We start from the raw sequence: 16,838 nt of genomic DNA on the forward strand, positions 1-16,838 counted from the left end.
CTAGGAGACAGACTCAATCACAGGTCTTATAATAGTCCACTATTTATGAAAAAAAGGCCATTGAAGTTGATAAGGAATAAAACTGCAATTATGAAATCAAGCTGCTTTAATTTCATTGAACTCAAGCAAGATATAAACAACCTGTGAAGAAAACTACAGACTATAGAGACTATAGACTGGCTCAGCTTTGCAGAGCAAATGTCTTTTGTGATCATTTGAAGATGACTTCTTTTGGCTGCTAGAATGCCAAAAGTGTGCTTATGGAAATATTGGGACTTTTTTGCTCTTGACACTGCTCCAAATCAAAGCAAACATGCAAAAAATATTACAAAAACACATTTGTTTCTGTTTCTGCTTTTCATTTTTCTTTACTGACATTTAGAACATTCTTTTCTTTCTGCTTGTCTTTCGGATTTTTTGAAAAAGAAATACTGGGAATTCAAAGCTTGAATTATTATTTCTGGTAAGCTTTGAAAAATACTTCTGTTCCAAACCATTTTTTTAAAGTAGGAAATTGTCATAGTGTACCACCCAGACCACATCTGTTGTTGTCACCTGACATTGTTGCCTGGAAACTTTGTGCCATCACTGTTGGATTTAGTTTCAGATTAGTATCTAACATGGTGATTTACATTGTACAGGCTCTTATCTGTGTCCATTGGCTGGTATAGTTACTTTTTAAAACCTTTTTTTCCCTAGAAATTATTTCAAAAACTTAATGAAAACATTAAATTGCTTCTTGGTAATGTAGAGTTCATTTTTATTTAATCTTTATTGTTTTATAACAATTACTGATCTGCTTGCTGGCTGAAAATTGCTGACTCTTTTTATCACTTAAATATAGCTCTGTATTTTTTTTTTTAAATGGAGGAATAATTTTTACATTGATATCTTTGAATCTTATCATATTTTTAATCCGTTCACATTCCACCATACACACCACCTGTTCCTTAATTTATTTTTTGGTAATGAGGTTTCAGAAACATGCCTCCAAATATAATGATAACAGTTGCAAAACTAAGGAAGGCAGTGTCCAAAAGTGGGGGGAGAAACCACATAAAATGTGTTATTGGTTTTGTGATAGTTTTCCTTGATTTGTTCCATAGCAAAACATAAAAGCATTAAAAGTTGTTTGGAATTCTTATGTGTTATGTGAATTCTTAAGTACAGAAGAAACCTTTTCAATCTGGGAGTAGGGCACATTGTAGTTATTCTTTAAAGGGTTTTTGGTTGCTTAAGCATCAGGTGACAGAATTATCATTTGTGGAGAAAACCAGATTTGAAAAAATAGTAAGATTTAATACTGAAAATTTAAAATATTTTGCACTTTGGAAATTTATGATTTGTTTTGTTTGTGGTTTATTTCTGCAATAACACCTTTGTTCCTGTCTTTTTCAAATTGCTGGGATCTGTCTTCTCTTGGTTCCAAAGCTTGTTTTTAATCTTTCCTACAGATAAATAGGTGAAAGTGTTCACATTTTGCTGCTATGAAAACACATCTCTAAGGACTATTGTTAAATCTTGTTAGAAGCTATTTTAGCAGAGGTGCTAACCACTTCCTCTCATTTCCGCTGTCTTTCAAGATGGCTTGTTTACCTGTTTGTTCTAAGCACTGCATGGAGAGTTAAACAATTGAGCAGTTCCTTCCTCCCACTGCTGATCATTGGGTCTCCCTTTGGGATCCCAAAAGAAGAGCATTTCCTGGAGGAAATAAATGCCAGCTGTTGTTTGTCTCTCACATCAACAGAGCACTTCAAATTCCAGAAAACCTCAAGCCCCAGAAAAATTTCGGGACCCCTAATGTTTCTTATTAATAACAATAATAGGAAAGGTTTTCTTAACTACTAACATATTCATTTTGGTTACAGTGAATAATTTATGAATCCTGTAGCAATTACAACCAGATAGAGTGTTGATAATTTAGAGTGACAACCAAAATAAAAGTGATATTATTACATAGCCACCTGGTGGGGATCGTGGCCTTCCTTCATAGCTGCAGCTGTGGCACTGAGATGAAACAGTAAAAAAAGTCAGAATAATTATTTGATTATTTGGAGCCATCCTGTTCATCAAAGAAGTTTCATGTGTAAATTTTATAAGGCTTTAAAACAGAATTAAGGGGGGTGGGGGATAGCATCTTATTTCAAAGAATGCTAGCAAATGGGGTACAATGGCAAGTGAAATACATTAGCCCCAGCTTGTATATCTGAAGCAAATCAGACAATGGAGCATAATCTAAAATAGCAATTTGGATTTTTATTTTTTGCTACAACAGTGGTTGCTCTTCTGTTTTTTTCATCAAAAGATGACATATTTGAGAAACATGCTTGTAAGCCTCATTTCTATATTAAAAGTTAGTATTGCCAATATAGGGGCCAAAAACAACAGAGGACCAATATATGGCAAGGAAAGACATATAGAAAGCTCTTCGATGCAATGTGATGACCATCCATATTTTTGCAACCAAGAGCTAGCGGTCCTTTTACAGCTTTTAGTTATATTTTGCATAAATAAAAGATGCTCATGGGAAAGGGGAGGCAAGGAATATTATAGACAATTGTTACATTAACTCCATGACATTCTAAGGTTTTGTGTGATGTTCTGGATACCAAAAACGTTATAAAATGCTGAAAACAAAAATATTGTGAGATGTTATTATCTGAGCAGACACACACACACACACACACACACACACACATATATATACACACACACATATACACACACACACACACACACACAACATATGTGTACATATACGTAACAGTTGTGGAAGTCAGCAAGTTTCACCTAGATGTATTGCCTCAGCACTCCAGAAGCTTAACAGAAGATGCTCTCCTCATTTCATGACAAGTAGGACAGGACTGTTCAATCTTTTTATAGCCCTGTGTGGATATTGAGGAGTCTAGAAAGAGAGCGAGCAAAACTGTTCTGTAGCAGGTGCCAGATTTAACTACTTTGGGGAAAATTATGTTGCCAATATAGGGATGATCCAGCAGTAATTCATTTCCAAAATCAAAAATATATATCCTTAATTTAGTAGTAGGAAAACATTTGTGATATGTACAGAACAGCTTCTTCTTTGTTGTCTTTTTGGCATTAATAATACAGTATTTTTAACAAGGCATTATACAACATATGATTAATATTTTATTACCACAAGCTTGGGATGGATTGAGGCTAGAGGTGATAAAATTCAAGGTGTGTATCAGTTTTTACCATATGGCCTGACACATTTTAGAGCTTCAGTTAGCCATCTGCCACATTAACATTTTTACAATACAACTACATTTTTGTGTATTTGAGTTTAGTGCTGTGTGTATTCAGATGTTAGCACCCTAGGGTGTTAACATATTGCAGACATTATTCTGTCATCCAGTTAAATAATGACATCAAGAAAATATAGCTGTGTACTAGAGATTAATTCTTCATCTTAAAATGAAATGGCTCTGTTGATATAAGTACAGTAGATAGCGTTAGACCCTTGTTAAGTTTATTTGCACAGAATAACTGATTCAGTACAAGGTTCCATTATAACTGGGAAAATATAATTATTTCAATATTTTAGCTCATTTTCTAACATGCATAATGTAATTGTTAGACATACATTCTTTGTTTGCCTTGCTGTGACTAAAATGTGTAGCAATAAAGTGAAAAAAAATAATACATTTTTTTCTTTTGTTCCATGAAATATATTAATCATCTTTCTTAGGTTCTGAATGTCAAAGTGGCTTGGCTAGAAAGAAGATATGTCTTATCTGGTAGAAATGGATGGTCCGGATCCTTTCCTGTCAGGATTCAGGCCTAGTCATGGATTAAAAATATTATGGGTTGCTCTGATTACTTTTGTCAGAGGTTAAGAGAAGGAGCGTATCTTTTTGGTCATTATAGGTGTCTTGGTAGCTTTCAGTACAATCAGCCGTGGTATCTTGGGGAACCATCTAAAAAAGTTGGGAGTTGGAGACACTGTAGCTTTTGTGATTTTATTTCTACCTGAGAAGAAGGGGAATTAAAGGCTCCAGTCTTTAATCATAAAAGACCATAGCACTTGAAGCCATAGCTGCTCCAGTGTCTTATGCCACAGGATTTGATGTTCTTTGCTATGTTTGACAGACAAAGAGTTCTTTTTCATATGAACTTAGGGAAAATGGACTATTTGGAAAGTTTTCTCTGTCACAATTCCCAACTCTGCCATGGAGATTCATAGAGCTCCTTCATTCTTGATGCTGTGTAATATGCTTAATGACTTCAATCTTATGTTGGATTGATTATTATTTTTTTATTATATGCTGTTTTTACGGGCTTATTCTATTGTATAGTTCCCAGAATTTTCAGGTTGACTTAGGTTACAAAAACAGTAAATAAATTTAAAAACTTTTATATATTTATTTTATCAGAAAAGGCAGACAAAGTGTTACAAGCTATACACAATATCTGACCTACTTGTAAAAATAAGTCCGCTGCCCTCCATGACATTTAAGGAGATAGTCCAGCATAAATTTCAAGGAATTTATGCTTAAAAACCTGTACATAAAGATTGCAGAATACAATTTGAAATCACCTTAGTGAAGTATCTTTCTGCCAGTCAGCTGCTTTCAACCATATCCATTACTGAGCCTCATAGCATGTTTTATAGCACCTGGTGGGGTACATGGTTTACATTGTTGGATCCTGGTCCAAAATTAAATAAACTTCAATAAGTTTAATGGGTGACAGATACCCTGGCTTTAATTTTTTTTTTTTTTTATAAATTTACAGAAGTTTCATTTGCTTGCCAGGGACTGCTTTGGAAGCATGCAAAACTGTATAGGCAGAAAGAGAGAAGACTATATTGCCTTTTTTGTTTTGCATATATGAATCACCAGTTCCCGCTGGTTAATGTAGGGATGAAAACAGAAAGGAGCAACAGTAAAAAGGGAACAGCCTCTTTTCCAAAACTCTTGAAACTTGGAAGCATTTCCTCACTCGATGCAGTTGATCAATCAGAAGTTTTGTATCAATTGCAGTTTCTAGGTCAAATAGTAGGTCATCTCCAAAGGCAGATTCACATAGAACACATTGTAGTAGTAGTCTGGTCGGGCAATGATCAGGACATGAGTTATTATCTTGATCCAGATAGGGTGGTAACTGCTATGTTAGCCAAGCTGAGCAAAGACTAACCTGAATATGGTTTCCATGTGGTGTTTTTTTTTTTTAATTTGATTTATATGCCGCCCTTCTCCGAAGACTCAGGGCGGCTTACAATGCATTAAGCAAGTGTTAAGTGTTTAGGATTCACAAGTCACAAACCAACTCTTTCAGGAGAATTGTGACTCCATTCAAAGTAGATATTATAAGACTGCTGCAACTCTGTCTCTGTATGATTTACTCTGAGCTTGTTTTACCACCATTCAAATTCCAATAGGTTTTAGATACTCATTTTATTCAGAACTTCAGTGGCATCTTTGGTTCAGTTCAGGATTGGGATGAATGACTGGATGTTGTGAGCATATTGATGAAAACTCATCCTGAAATAGCAAATGATCTTCCCCAGTACTTTCATTTGAATGTTAAATAATTTGAGGGAAAATGACTAATTCCTCTTTAATGGCTAAGTATTGTTTCTTTCAATTAGCCAACAAAAGTGCATGAACACAGTATTTTTCTTTTCCTTAAGAAATTGCAGTGTGCCCTATCCTTATCTATAGGCTGTTAAGAAGGGCTTTTGCCCCTGTATTATATCTTAGGATATATGTTTATACCTCTTGTGTAAGTTTATTATAACTACATGATACAGATCCTCTCTCCAAAAATCAGGGTGGATTTGATTTAAATCGAGTTGATTTAAATCACAATTTAAATCATGATTTAAATCACTAGTAAAAAGGCTTGATTTAAATCAACTTGTTTTAAATCATAATTTTTAAAGAGCAACTGTCATCTCTGCTACTCCTTTGACCCACTGTTGACTCACCGATAGTCCCAGTGTTGCAGAATATGCAGCCTCATGCTACATAACTAAGCTCCATTTCATGCTGAATAAACTAAATTATTTATGTATCTTAAATAGAAAACTATCTTACAATAGATTTTTACCCCAAAAGTTTTTTATTAAAATAAATTCGATAAAAATCAAAAAAATCCGATTTAAATCAAAAAAATCTGATTTTTTGAGTTTTGAGAAAACTTTGTTGATGAGAGATTACAGCCAGGAGTTCTGTTTACTGCAAAAGTCTTAAGTCTTAAATTGAAAGGTAGTCTTAACCTTCTATTATGTGGTGTGGAATTCCTTTCCCTAAAGTGATTCCTTTATGGACGAAAGATTGTTTTTCCTAGATTATGCTAACAGATGATCATATAATTAGTTGAGTCAAAGTCCACTGATTTCATTTACACCAAGGCATTCCCTGCAGAAATCTTTTTTCCCTGTTCTTTATCTATTGTGGAAGATATTCTTAAACTTGTTCTGCTAGGCCCATGTCCCTGCAGTAGCTTCATTTCATCATTGTTTAATGACTTGGATCCAGACTTTCTACAAGTGGAATTTCATTCACAAAGCACTTCCCCTGGGGGATAGAGAACGTAGTGTTTGTTTTGCTCTGTTCTGGTTCTTGCAACTATCTGTGTTAAATGAGAAGCTTCTATAGAAGGCTGGGGAACCATATTAAATGCAACTGTACGTAATGGAATGAGGAATAAATGAGAATTGCCTTTGTCCCCTTTCTTTTATTCTTTATGCAAATAGAACTGGAGATTTCTTAGAGGAAAAGGGAGCTTGATTTCAGAGTTTAACTTAAAGTGTGGGCATTAATTTTGATATTCATTTGAATGTTTGCTCCTTCATCTTCTAGAAGGTTTCATTGGTGGAAAGCTATTCTGTTTTGGAGAGGGAGGTAAAATAGGCCTAATTGCAAATGTAAAAAGCCAGATTTGTGCAACAAACAAAAAGTTCTTAAGTGCACGTGCAGTTGATGAAAAATAGAGAAGCTGCTGCTGTACAATGTAGGAAAAACTGATGTGTAGTCACTCTTGAACTGCTTTGTTTCCTTGAAAGTTTAGGTCTATTTAACTGTAAGCTAATAAACCTGAACTATTGCTGCATTTTTGTGTTATGTTTTCTTCTTATATGGAAAATACCAATTTGTTTATTGTTTTAATTGATTTGGGTTTTTAAAAAATTTTGCTTTTACTTACCAGAAGTTTTTAATAATGAATTCTTAATATTAATATTTTAAGACTAGCTCTCTTTGTAGATGCTCTTTTTTTTCCTCATAAAGTTTCTGATATCACTTTATTTTGCAGCTGGATCCCGGGCTTCATACACAAGTCAACATAGCCACCTGGGCTCAGAACTAAGGGCACTACAATCTCCAGAGCATCACATAGATCCTATTTATGAGGACAGAGTATATCAGAAGCCGCCTATGAGGAGTCTCAGCCAGAGTCAGGGAGACCCTCTTCAACCAGCACATACAGGCACATATCGCACTAGCACAGGTAGGTGGAAATGCAGGTGGTTTTGCTTCTTGCCTGGGGTAGGTACATTGCTTTAAATGATAATTAGCTGTTACAAATAAAGTGACTGAATTCACATGTGGAAAAAATTGAAATTGTAAGTGCATCAATAATTCCAACAAAGTGGCCTATTTATCTTTGCTGTCTAGCATTCGTTCCTTGATTGTTAATTTGCTAAAGGTGCATAGAACATGACTTTGGCATGTCATTAATATATCATTTACAATGGGATTGTTTAATAATTTGGAGAATGGGCAAATTAATGAGGCATTGAGCATTGAGCAATAAATTTCTTTCCCACTTCATATATATATATATACACATATATGCATGTGTTCATCCATTTATTAATTTTTTTCTGTCCACTCCATGTAAAGTAATAATGTATTACAGTCAAACTTACAGAACCATTGCTTCATTTGTAATGCAGAAATACATGATCATATATCAAACATGTTGGTATACAGTTCTTAAATGGGAAATGTTTACTTTACCCATGCAAAATAACTCTATATGTAAAAACCCTATAAAATTTTACAGCTCTGTATGTAAAAACCCTAACCAAAACAGTAATGGCAATTAATATGTGAAAGAATCTGACACACCAGTCAAAACCAAAATTATTTTTATATTAATATAAAGGGAATTAAAGTTAGACGTTATTGTCCTGTTATTCATTTTTATTTTGTTTTCTTTATAATGTTGAAATTTGCTCTCAGTTCAAAGAAGAGCATTTGTAAAACCAGAAGATTGATTTGATTCTACTAAATTCTAGTCTTCTCTGTTGGAGACATATCTCTATGCTTTCATTTTTCTAGTCTTGGTCTTCATGCTTCCTACTTATGGCAGTTCAGTAGGTGGATACAATTAATCCTATTTTAGGCAGACTTGGATAGCTTGGAAACTTCTCCCTGTAGGTTGTTAGTTTAAGTAAGTAAAGTTTATAGTTCTTCCATGTTTTTCAGTCTCATGATTTTTCACAAATACTTTAGCTATCTTCCCAGAGTTGTACTCTCAGTATCATACTGAGTATTAATATGTACAATATTTGGCATCCATATTTTTAGAGTTTCTTATCAGCATGCAGGGAAATAGCCTCTTTGTTGTTCTTGATTCCTAATGTTAGAGTAACCATTAAAATCTCCTTCTTACATTATGTCTTAATATCCTAAACACGTATCTCAAAAGTAAAAAGCAGAGTACTAGGATAGAGAAAGCAAATTACAACATCCTGTTGGAAAGTCAATAAACTTGTTATGAGCGCTAAGAAATTCACAAGTTTGGGGTTTTTTTAAAAACATTTATTTATTTATTTTTTTAATTTAGGCAGATGTAGCAATTAAGACATTCTCCAGTCAGTGGTCCCAGGACATATCCAGGACTGTTCCTGATGGTTGGAGCAGCCTTTTAAGATGGAATGGCTTGGGATCAGGGGCCAGATATCTAAATAAGTCTCTTCTTCTGAATATACATGTCTGTAAATCAAAATCTTAAGCCATTCTTAATGAAGTTGGAGAAGTATGGAGATAAAACACAGGCCTCCAGTTATATTTCTAATGCAAAGCAAAAGATTTTAAATCCCAACTTTTCTAAGAGAATATTACATTTGATGTTGGATGTTCTTTTCTCTGTTTTCTTTTGGATTTTATTATTCTTTTGTTCTCTAATGTACATAGAGATTGTTATGGGAGAAATTAAAAGAATAATAACTTAATCTCGCTAATGTTGTCTTTATACTTAAACCAGCAATTATCTTCACTAATGATAAAGTGTTATTGAGCAATTTATTTGTTATGCCTGAAATAGTTTAATGTCTGGTTTCAGGCCCAAAATGTATCATGTAATACAATCTTTATTATTCCAAAAACATAATTTGAAATGGTGCAACATTTCAATGGTGCAACAGAAATATCTATTTAACTTCAGTATTATCGATTCTTCTATTGAGAGGTTGATGGCTTAGTTCACATGTCTGATTTGTGTCAGTAAATAAAGATTAATAGCTGATTTTAATATTTTAAGAAAATTAAACTTACTTGGACCCAATATAATGATTTAGAATCTATTAAAGAGTATTTCTGCCTCAGCAAATCATTTGATGTGAAAAATAGAAAAATATATGTAGTACATAATTTCAAACTGGGATGATTTTTGCACTGCTTTATAATATATAATCAATGATGTGCTATATGAAAAGACTATTAAACATTATCCAAGCTGACTTTTCAGTTTAAGCGGACAGTGATAATAATGAAAAGGAAATCTACTATATTAGCTAAACTTTTCTATATTTCTGTTATCCATTTATTACTGTTAGCAAGATAAATAGCCTGAAAGGTTGGGAAGCTCTGTTCTATAAGATGAATAAACTGCATCTCTGTTTCAGTAATTATTGAAACTGCCCCTATATTACATGTAAAAATTCCTGAATTTTTCTTAGTATATTCCAGTGTGGTATTCAAAAAGTAATAATTTGGTTTATCACTGCTTGAAGTATTCAGAAATAAATGCTGACAAAACTTTTCCAGTATGCTAATTATAAAATGTGTGGACCTTCAAAATAAAGCTGGGAGACTCTTACTGTCTTTTTTAAAGCATATCTAGTATGATGTTATATTGTGAATGAACTAAATTTAGTTTGGGGCTCTGAGTTCTCACTTTTTGAGAACTGGTGATTTGGAGGTGGCTTTTTAGTCAGAAAGATAAACTCAATTTGCTAAGCTTTCCCAATCCTATACCAGTTCCTAAATGCAAGGTTATTATTAGAGCCTTTCCCCTCTTCTGTATATTTGGAAAGGGATTAATGGCAGGGAAGATAATAGAGCCATTAAGCACAAAAGTGAAATTTATCAAACTAAAATCCGTATCAAATGTATTACATTAAAAAAAGCTTTTACAATAGTTTTTAGTCATAAATTAAAAACGTATATTGCAAATTTGTCTTTTCATGACTTGTAGCAGGCAGGAGAAAAAAGTGTCTCACTGATGCTCACACCCAGTGCTGGGACCTCCACGCTCACACTCTCTCTACCTAAGTCCTGGGTTGTCTACATGGCTATATTCCCAGGTGAAAGTTATACCAATGCAAGTAATGGCTGTCACCAATTGTTCTCCAGTTTTCTCCTTTTAAGCTTACTAAGCTGAAGTAATTTAGGATGTATGTTGCTAAGATCAGAACCCCATATTGAAGTTTTTTAAAAAAATGGATTAAGATAATTAAGTAAGGATTTGTGAGAAGTGTTTGTTACATTAGGCTGATATCTATGAATCTGAGCCAGCAATCAATAATCTGTAGTCTAAGCAAACGGAGATAAAGTAGCAGCTTCTGCCCTCTGGAATCAGGTTTCTTTCTAAGTCCTACACTTTCAAAGGGCCTTGAAGGTCTTTCTCTCTGCCCAAACATTTGGTGATTGAAGCCCTTCTTTCTTTGTTCCCCGAAAGGTTTTGGCCTTTCTGCCATCTTTATTCCTTTATTGTTGGTTGATTATTTCCTTGTTTTAAAATGTTTTATATGCATTTATATTATATACTATACACACAACATGTATAATATATGTATATATTTTAAAATATTATTACAGAATGGAAGCAGAGACATAACTTTGGATAGCAGTGTTAGTCTACTGCAGAAAAATCAGAAGGTGTCTGTTAGTATCCTTTTGACTAATGTTAATTAAATTAATTAATTAGTTAATTAAATTAAATGTTAATTAAAAAGCATGAATTTTAATAAGCTTTAAATTAAAATAAATTTTATCAGTTTAACCACTCCATGCATCTCCTGTTTCTCTTCAGATCATGAAAATCTTTTGCCTTTTATTGATAAAGTTAACCACAGCTTACAAAAGCTTTTGCTTTTTAATAAAATATGTGTGTTGAAAATGGACTATCAGACTCATACCTTGTCAGCACCCTGCAAAGAAATAAAGGATCCTTCATGACAGTAATCTGAACGTTTCCTGCCAATTTCACCCTAGTACTGGTTTTAATTGCCCTATAGCTTTTGGGATGTTGGCTTTGAACTCCCTAAGCCCAATTGTATGAAATTTGTTTCCTTAAGTTTCTTTGTTCTACTAGGGGCCTCGAGCAAAAGACAGCAATCCGTACTTCCTTTTTCCTGAATCCCCCATCTCACACTGAAGACCTCAGGGGACATAGACAGAGGATATTGAAAATGACAGGCCACTCACTTAAGCATGTTGGATCAACTCTGTAACCCAAGAATTTGCCAAGACAATACAAGTAGTCATGGTTAACTCTCCTTCCCCAAAACAAGGGCAGGGCAAGGAATTCTTAACTATAATATGTGAATATAACAACAGAACTGTTCTGGACTTCTCAATCAGGGCAGCTGTTTTCAGGCACCTCTTAATCTAGCAATTAAAGTAGAAAAAAGTATTCATGAAGTAGCTGCTAAAGTGAACTGAATACTGAGTGTATTATAGATCTAAGGATTATTCAAAGAGGTAATTTAAATATCTGTTGCATTTTTCTACTAACTCACTGTACTGTAGATGATCGAGACTACTTTTGGTTTTAACAGTAACAGTGGGGTTTTTTTTTTTCCTAATCATTAAAGCAATGAACCACAATAAGTATATATGCTCTGTTTTCATTCTTAATATAATGGAAGATTTTTAAAAAAATCACTGTTGAAAGTGGAATTATTTTCCCCTGAGATGCCTGCTCTGATGGTTCCAGAAATTAGTTTTATAATCTGGACCATAATAGGTTTACAAGTGATATAAGAAAATTAAAACTTGTGTGGTTAAACCATATCAGTGAGACATCTATCATCCAGTCACCAAATGAGGGGCAGAGGTTATTCCTCCTACATAGTCGATTCACTCTTCTTTTTTAAGTGATGTTTTTCATAATGTTACTAAAGTTTTACATTCAATTTACAAACCATGATAATTATGAACCTAAAAAAAAAGAACCACTTTAATCAGATTTGAGTAAAGTCCAGTTTCCCTAGTATAATTGATCTGTCTATTTTCAAGAGTTTAGATACTATTTTTTTTTTAATTGAAAAAGTTTTACAAATACAAATTTTCCCATTCCCCCCACTTTCCCTCCCTAACCCTCCCTAGCCCTCCCCTCCTCCCATGACTTCCCCAAGGTGAAATCCAAATCCACATCATATTATATCATACTTTACCGCCCTTCTAATCTCCCCCCTGTGTGCTATACATATACATTTCTACCCAACATTCAACTAAAAGCTATCTGATACTTCCTAGTTTGGTATTTATTCTGCACATAATCTATCCATTTCTTCCACTCCCATACATAAGTCTCTTGAGTCCGGTCTTTTAAGTAAGCTGTTATCTTCGCCATTTCTGCAAAACTGGCCACCTTCAAAGTCCATTCTTCAATGGTAGGCAAAACATCCCTTTTCCAATATTGACCAATCAGTAACCTAGCTGCTGTCACCATGTACAATATCAATTTTGTTTCACCCATTGAAAAACCCTTAACTATACCCAATAAAAACAATTGAGGAGAAAATTGGGGGTTTTTCTTCAGAACATTTTGCATAACCCACCAAATTTTTATCCAGAAAGCCTTCACTTTCTTGCAAGTCCATCATATATGATAATATGTAGCATCCAAACAATCACATCTCCAACATTTTGGTTGAACATTAGGATACATGCATGACAATTTCTTAGGATCTAAATGCCACATATAAAACATTTTATAAAAATTTTCCCTCAAGTTCTGTGACTGCGTAAATTTAACATTCTGAACCCATATTTTTTCCCACGTTTCCATCATAACTGGTTCTGCAAAATTTTGTGCCCATTTTATCATACAATCTTTAACCAATTCATTTTCTGAGTCTCTTTCTAACAAAACATTATAAACCCTCTTGATATGCATTGGGCCTTTATCTTTTATCTGTCTAACCAATTCTTCTTCATGCAACATTAAACCAGTTTTTTGATCTTCTCTCCATCTCAGTTGAAGTTGATTATACTGTAACCAAGTTAAATTAATCCCTTCTTCCAACAGTGTGTTCAATGTCTTTAGTTGCCATCTGCCCCATCATTAAAAAGTACTTCTTTGTATAAAAACCCCCCGAGTGACTTTATATTTATATTCCGTATAATATGACCAAGATCCAACCACAATGGTATTTTATAATCCCATTTGAACCGGTGCTTCTTCCATACTCTCATCAAGGAGTTTCTAAGCATATGGCTGTTGAATACTTTATCCACTTTATTTTCATAGAATAAATATGCATGCCAACCAAATTCAAGATCATAACTCTCTATATTCAATATTCCAGTCTTTGTCCTTCCAAACCAATCACTTGCTTGTGTCAACGCTGCTGCTTCATAGTACAGTCGCAGGTTTGGAAGTTTAAAACCACCCCTTTCACGAACATCTTGCATAATTTTCAGTTTCACTCTTGGCTTTTTCTCATTCCAAACAAACTTATTCACTCCTTTTTGCCATTCCATCAACTGTTTATCACTTTTAAGCATCGGAATCATTTGAAACAAAAATAAAAATCTAGATAGAACATTAATTTTAACTGCTGCTATTCTCCCAAGTAGAGACAGCTGCAGTTTTTTCCAAGTTTCCATATCCTTTTGTACCTTTCGCCACAACACCTCATAATTGTTTTGGAACAGTTTTATATTTGAATCTGCAACTTGAACTCCTAGATATCTCACCTTTGATACTATTTCAAAGCCTGCCTTCCTTTCAAGTTCTTTCTTTTGATCAACTGTCATATTTTTAACTATCATCTTGGTTTTTTTCTGATTCAGTCTAAATCCTGATACCATACCATATTCTTCTATAATGTCTTTCATCTGAATTATTGATTCCATCGGCTGTGTTAGGGTAACAACCAGATCATCTGCAAATGCCCTTGTTCTGTAGTCCTCTTGCCTAATAACTATTCCATTCAAAGTACTCGAGTCCCTTATTGTATTCAACAAGAATACAATCAAGAGTTAGAATAAACAACAACAGGGATAACGGACAACCTTGTCTTGTGCCTTTTTCTATACTGAAGTTTGTGGTTAAGCTTCCATTAATAATAATTTGTGCCGTTTGCTCTTGATAAATTGCTGAAACCGCCTGCACAAACTGTTCCCCAAAGTCCATCTTTCTTAAAGTCTTTAATAGAAAGTTCCAGTTCACTCAATCAAAGGCCTTCTCCGCATCCAAAAACACCAGCACTGCAGATGTCTGTTTATTCTTCTCAAGATATTCCAATAAATCTATAATTTGCCTCACATTGTCCTTCATGTATCTGCCTTCTATAAATCCTGCTTGATCATGATGAATCACCTCTTGAATAACTGGCATTAATCTGTTGGCTAATACTTTTGCAAAAATTTTATAATCCGTATTCAGGAGAGATATTGGTCTAAAATTTTCCGGTTTTGTGGAACCTGCTTCCTCTTTCGGTATCAAAGAAACAAAAGCTGCTTTCCATGAAGGGGGTATTTTACCCCCTTGTTGTATGCTACAAAATAAATCTTTAAGATGTTCAATCATTTCTACTTGTAAAGTTTTATAATACACCGCAGTTAAACCATCCGTTCCTGGAGCTTTAGCTGTTTTCAGTTGTTTAATAGCAGCAATAATCTCCTCAGCTGTTATTGGTAAACTCGTTCTTTCCTTTTGATCACTAGAAATTTTCATAATTTTAGATACTATTTTTAATGATTAGTACTTTTATGTGATTCCCACTGCAGAAGTGTTGTTGTTTTTGTGTGCCTAGGGTCACAGGGACTTTGTCTCTCTCTGTAAGGAATCTTCCTGCATCAGCTTTCAAGGACAGCTAAGGGGAAGGTATGACATTGTACCCCTCATTGTTTACATCAGCGGTCACCAATTGGTGGTCCGCGAGAAAATTTTGGTGGTCCACAGAAAAATTATTTGCATTTTTTATATTGCTCTAAATCAGGGGTCCTCAAACTACGGCCCCTGGGACAGATACATGCAATGAACGTATGTATTGCTGCAAAGAGTCTCCCCCTTTGGGGTCTTTTTGTGTGGGTTGGAGGTAAGCAGAAATTCTAACTTGGGGTCTGCTTCAGCCTCCTGGTGCAGGGCTTTGGGCAAAGGCTGGAGGGAAGTGCTGCTGGTGGCAAAGAGCTGGAAGGCCTTGTTGCAGTGGGACTGCATCATGCCCTGGAACTGGCTGATCATCTCAGCCCGCTGAGCCTCCAGGCGCCTGTACCTGGCCTTGCACTCCCACAGGTCTTTCCTCTGCTTGGAAAGCCTATGCTCGTAGTCCTCAGTGAGGTGCTTCTGCTGAGCCTCCTTCTCGGTCAGATCCAATTTGAACTGAGCTGTTTTGCCAACTCTTTCTTGTGGTGGCTGCTTAGCTCCAACAACTGCTTCCTGTTGGGACCCTAAGGAGCCCGGGTGGGCAAGCAAGGAGTGGCTGGGATGGGAGGGGTGAATAGAGGCTGGCAAGGTGCCCCTGATAAGAGTGACATCAAGTTGGCCACGCCCACCCAGCTGGTCATTAGTCAGATCATATTAGTGGTCCGCAGGATTTAAAATTATGAATTTAGTGGTCCCTGAGGTCCAAAAGGTTGGTGACCCCTGCTTTAGATGATACTTTGAGTTTAATTAGGAATTCTATAGAGGGGGCAGAGTACCTGTTGTATTCACTGGTAATAAAGCTTGAGATCATGGCTAGATCCATTTAGTACCCTGTATATGTTACATGCTCTTTAATAATTGCTTTGGCCTGTTATATTCCATGCTGAGTTGAAATCCTGGAGAGAAGCTCAGGGATGATATTTTAGTTCTCATTGCCTCTTTCCATCTGGAGTGAAAAATCATCATTCATATTCAATGGGGCAAGAATGGGGGAGGGGGAGGAGTCTGAGCAAAGTTAAGTACGGTCATCCACACTCTAGCCTCCAGTTTCATGAAACCCATTTACTATCAGAGTGGCAATAGAGACACAGTTAGGGATTTGAAAAGCTGATATTTAAAAATTGGATTGTACAAATCTTAGTGGTACAAAACTGGAGAAGGGGGTCAGGTGGGGATTATAGAGACGTTATGTTATTTAAAAATTGGATTGTACAAATCTTAATGGTACAAAACTGGAGAAGGGGGTCAGGTCGGGATTATAGAGACGTTATGTTATAATATCACATATTAAGACCTACGTAGTGGCGATAAAAGCAGTGAAATCCAGCTATTTTGCCACTCTTATCGCGTCATCAGATAATCGCCCAGCCGCCCTGTTTAGGGTGACCCGCTCCCTCCTCCATCTGGAAGCGCGGGATGATCCTTTGCAGGGTCGAGCTGAGGATTTTGTGCAGTATCTGTATGACAAGATCGCTCAGATT

General features: G+C 35.2%; 1 protein-coding gene across 1 annotated transcript in view; it reads left to right on the forward strand.

Annotated features, from left to right (window-relative positions):
* CTNND2 (catenin delta 2) overlaps window positions 1-16,838 on the forward strand; it is a 412,341-nt gene that overhangs the window by 185,944 nt on the left and 209,559 nt on the right. Inside the window, exon 7 of the mRNA XM_070942595.1 lies at window positions 7,282-7,476. Coding sequence (XP_070798696.1) covers window positions 7,282-7,476 — 195 coding nt within the window. The remainder of the gene's footprint in view (window positions 1-7,281; window positions 7,477-16,838) is intronic.

The sequence above is a fragment of the Pituophis catenifer genome, unplaced genomic scaffold (assembly GCF_029215685.1).
Source record: "Pituophis catenifer annectens isolate HBS135680 unplaced genomic scaffold, rPitCat1.0.hap2 SCAF_3, whole genome shotgun sequence".
Taxonomy (NCBI): Eukaryota; Metazoa; Chordata; class Lepidosauria; order Squamata; family Colubridae; genus Pituophis; species Pituophis catenifer.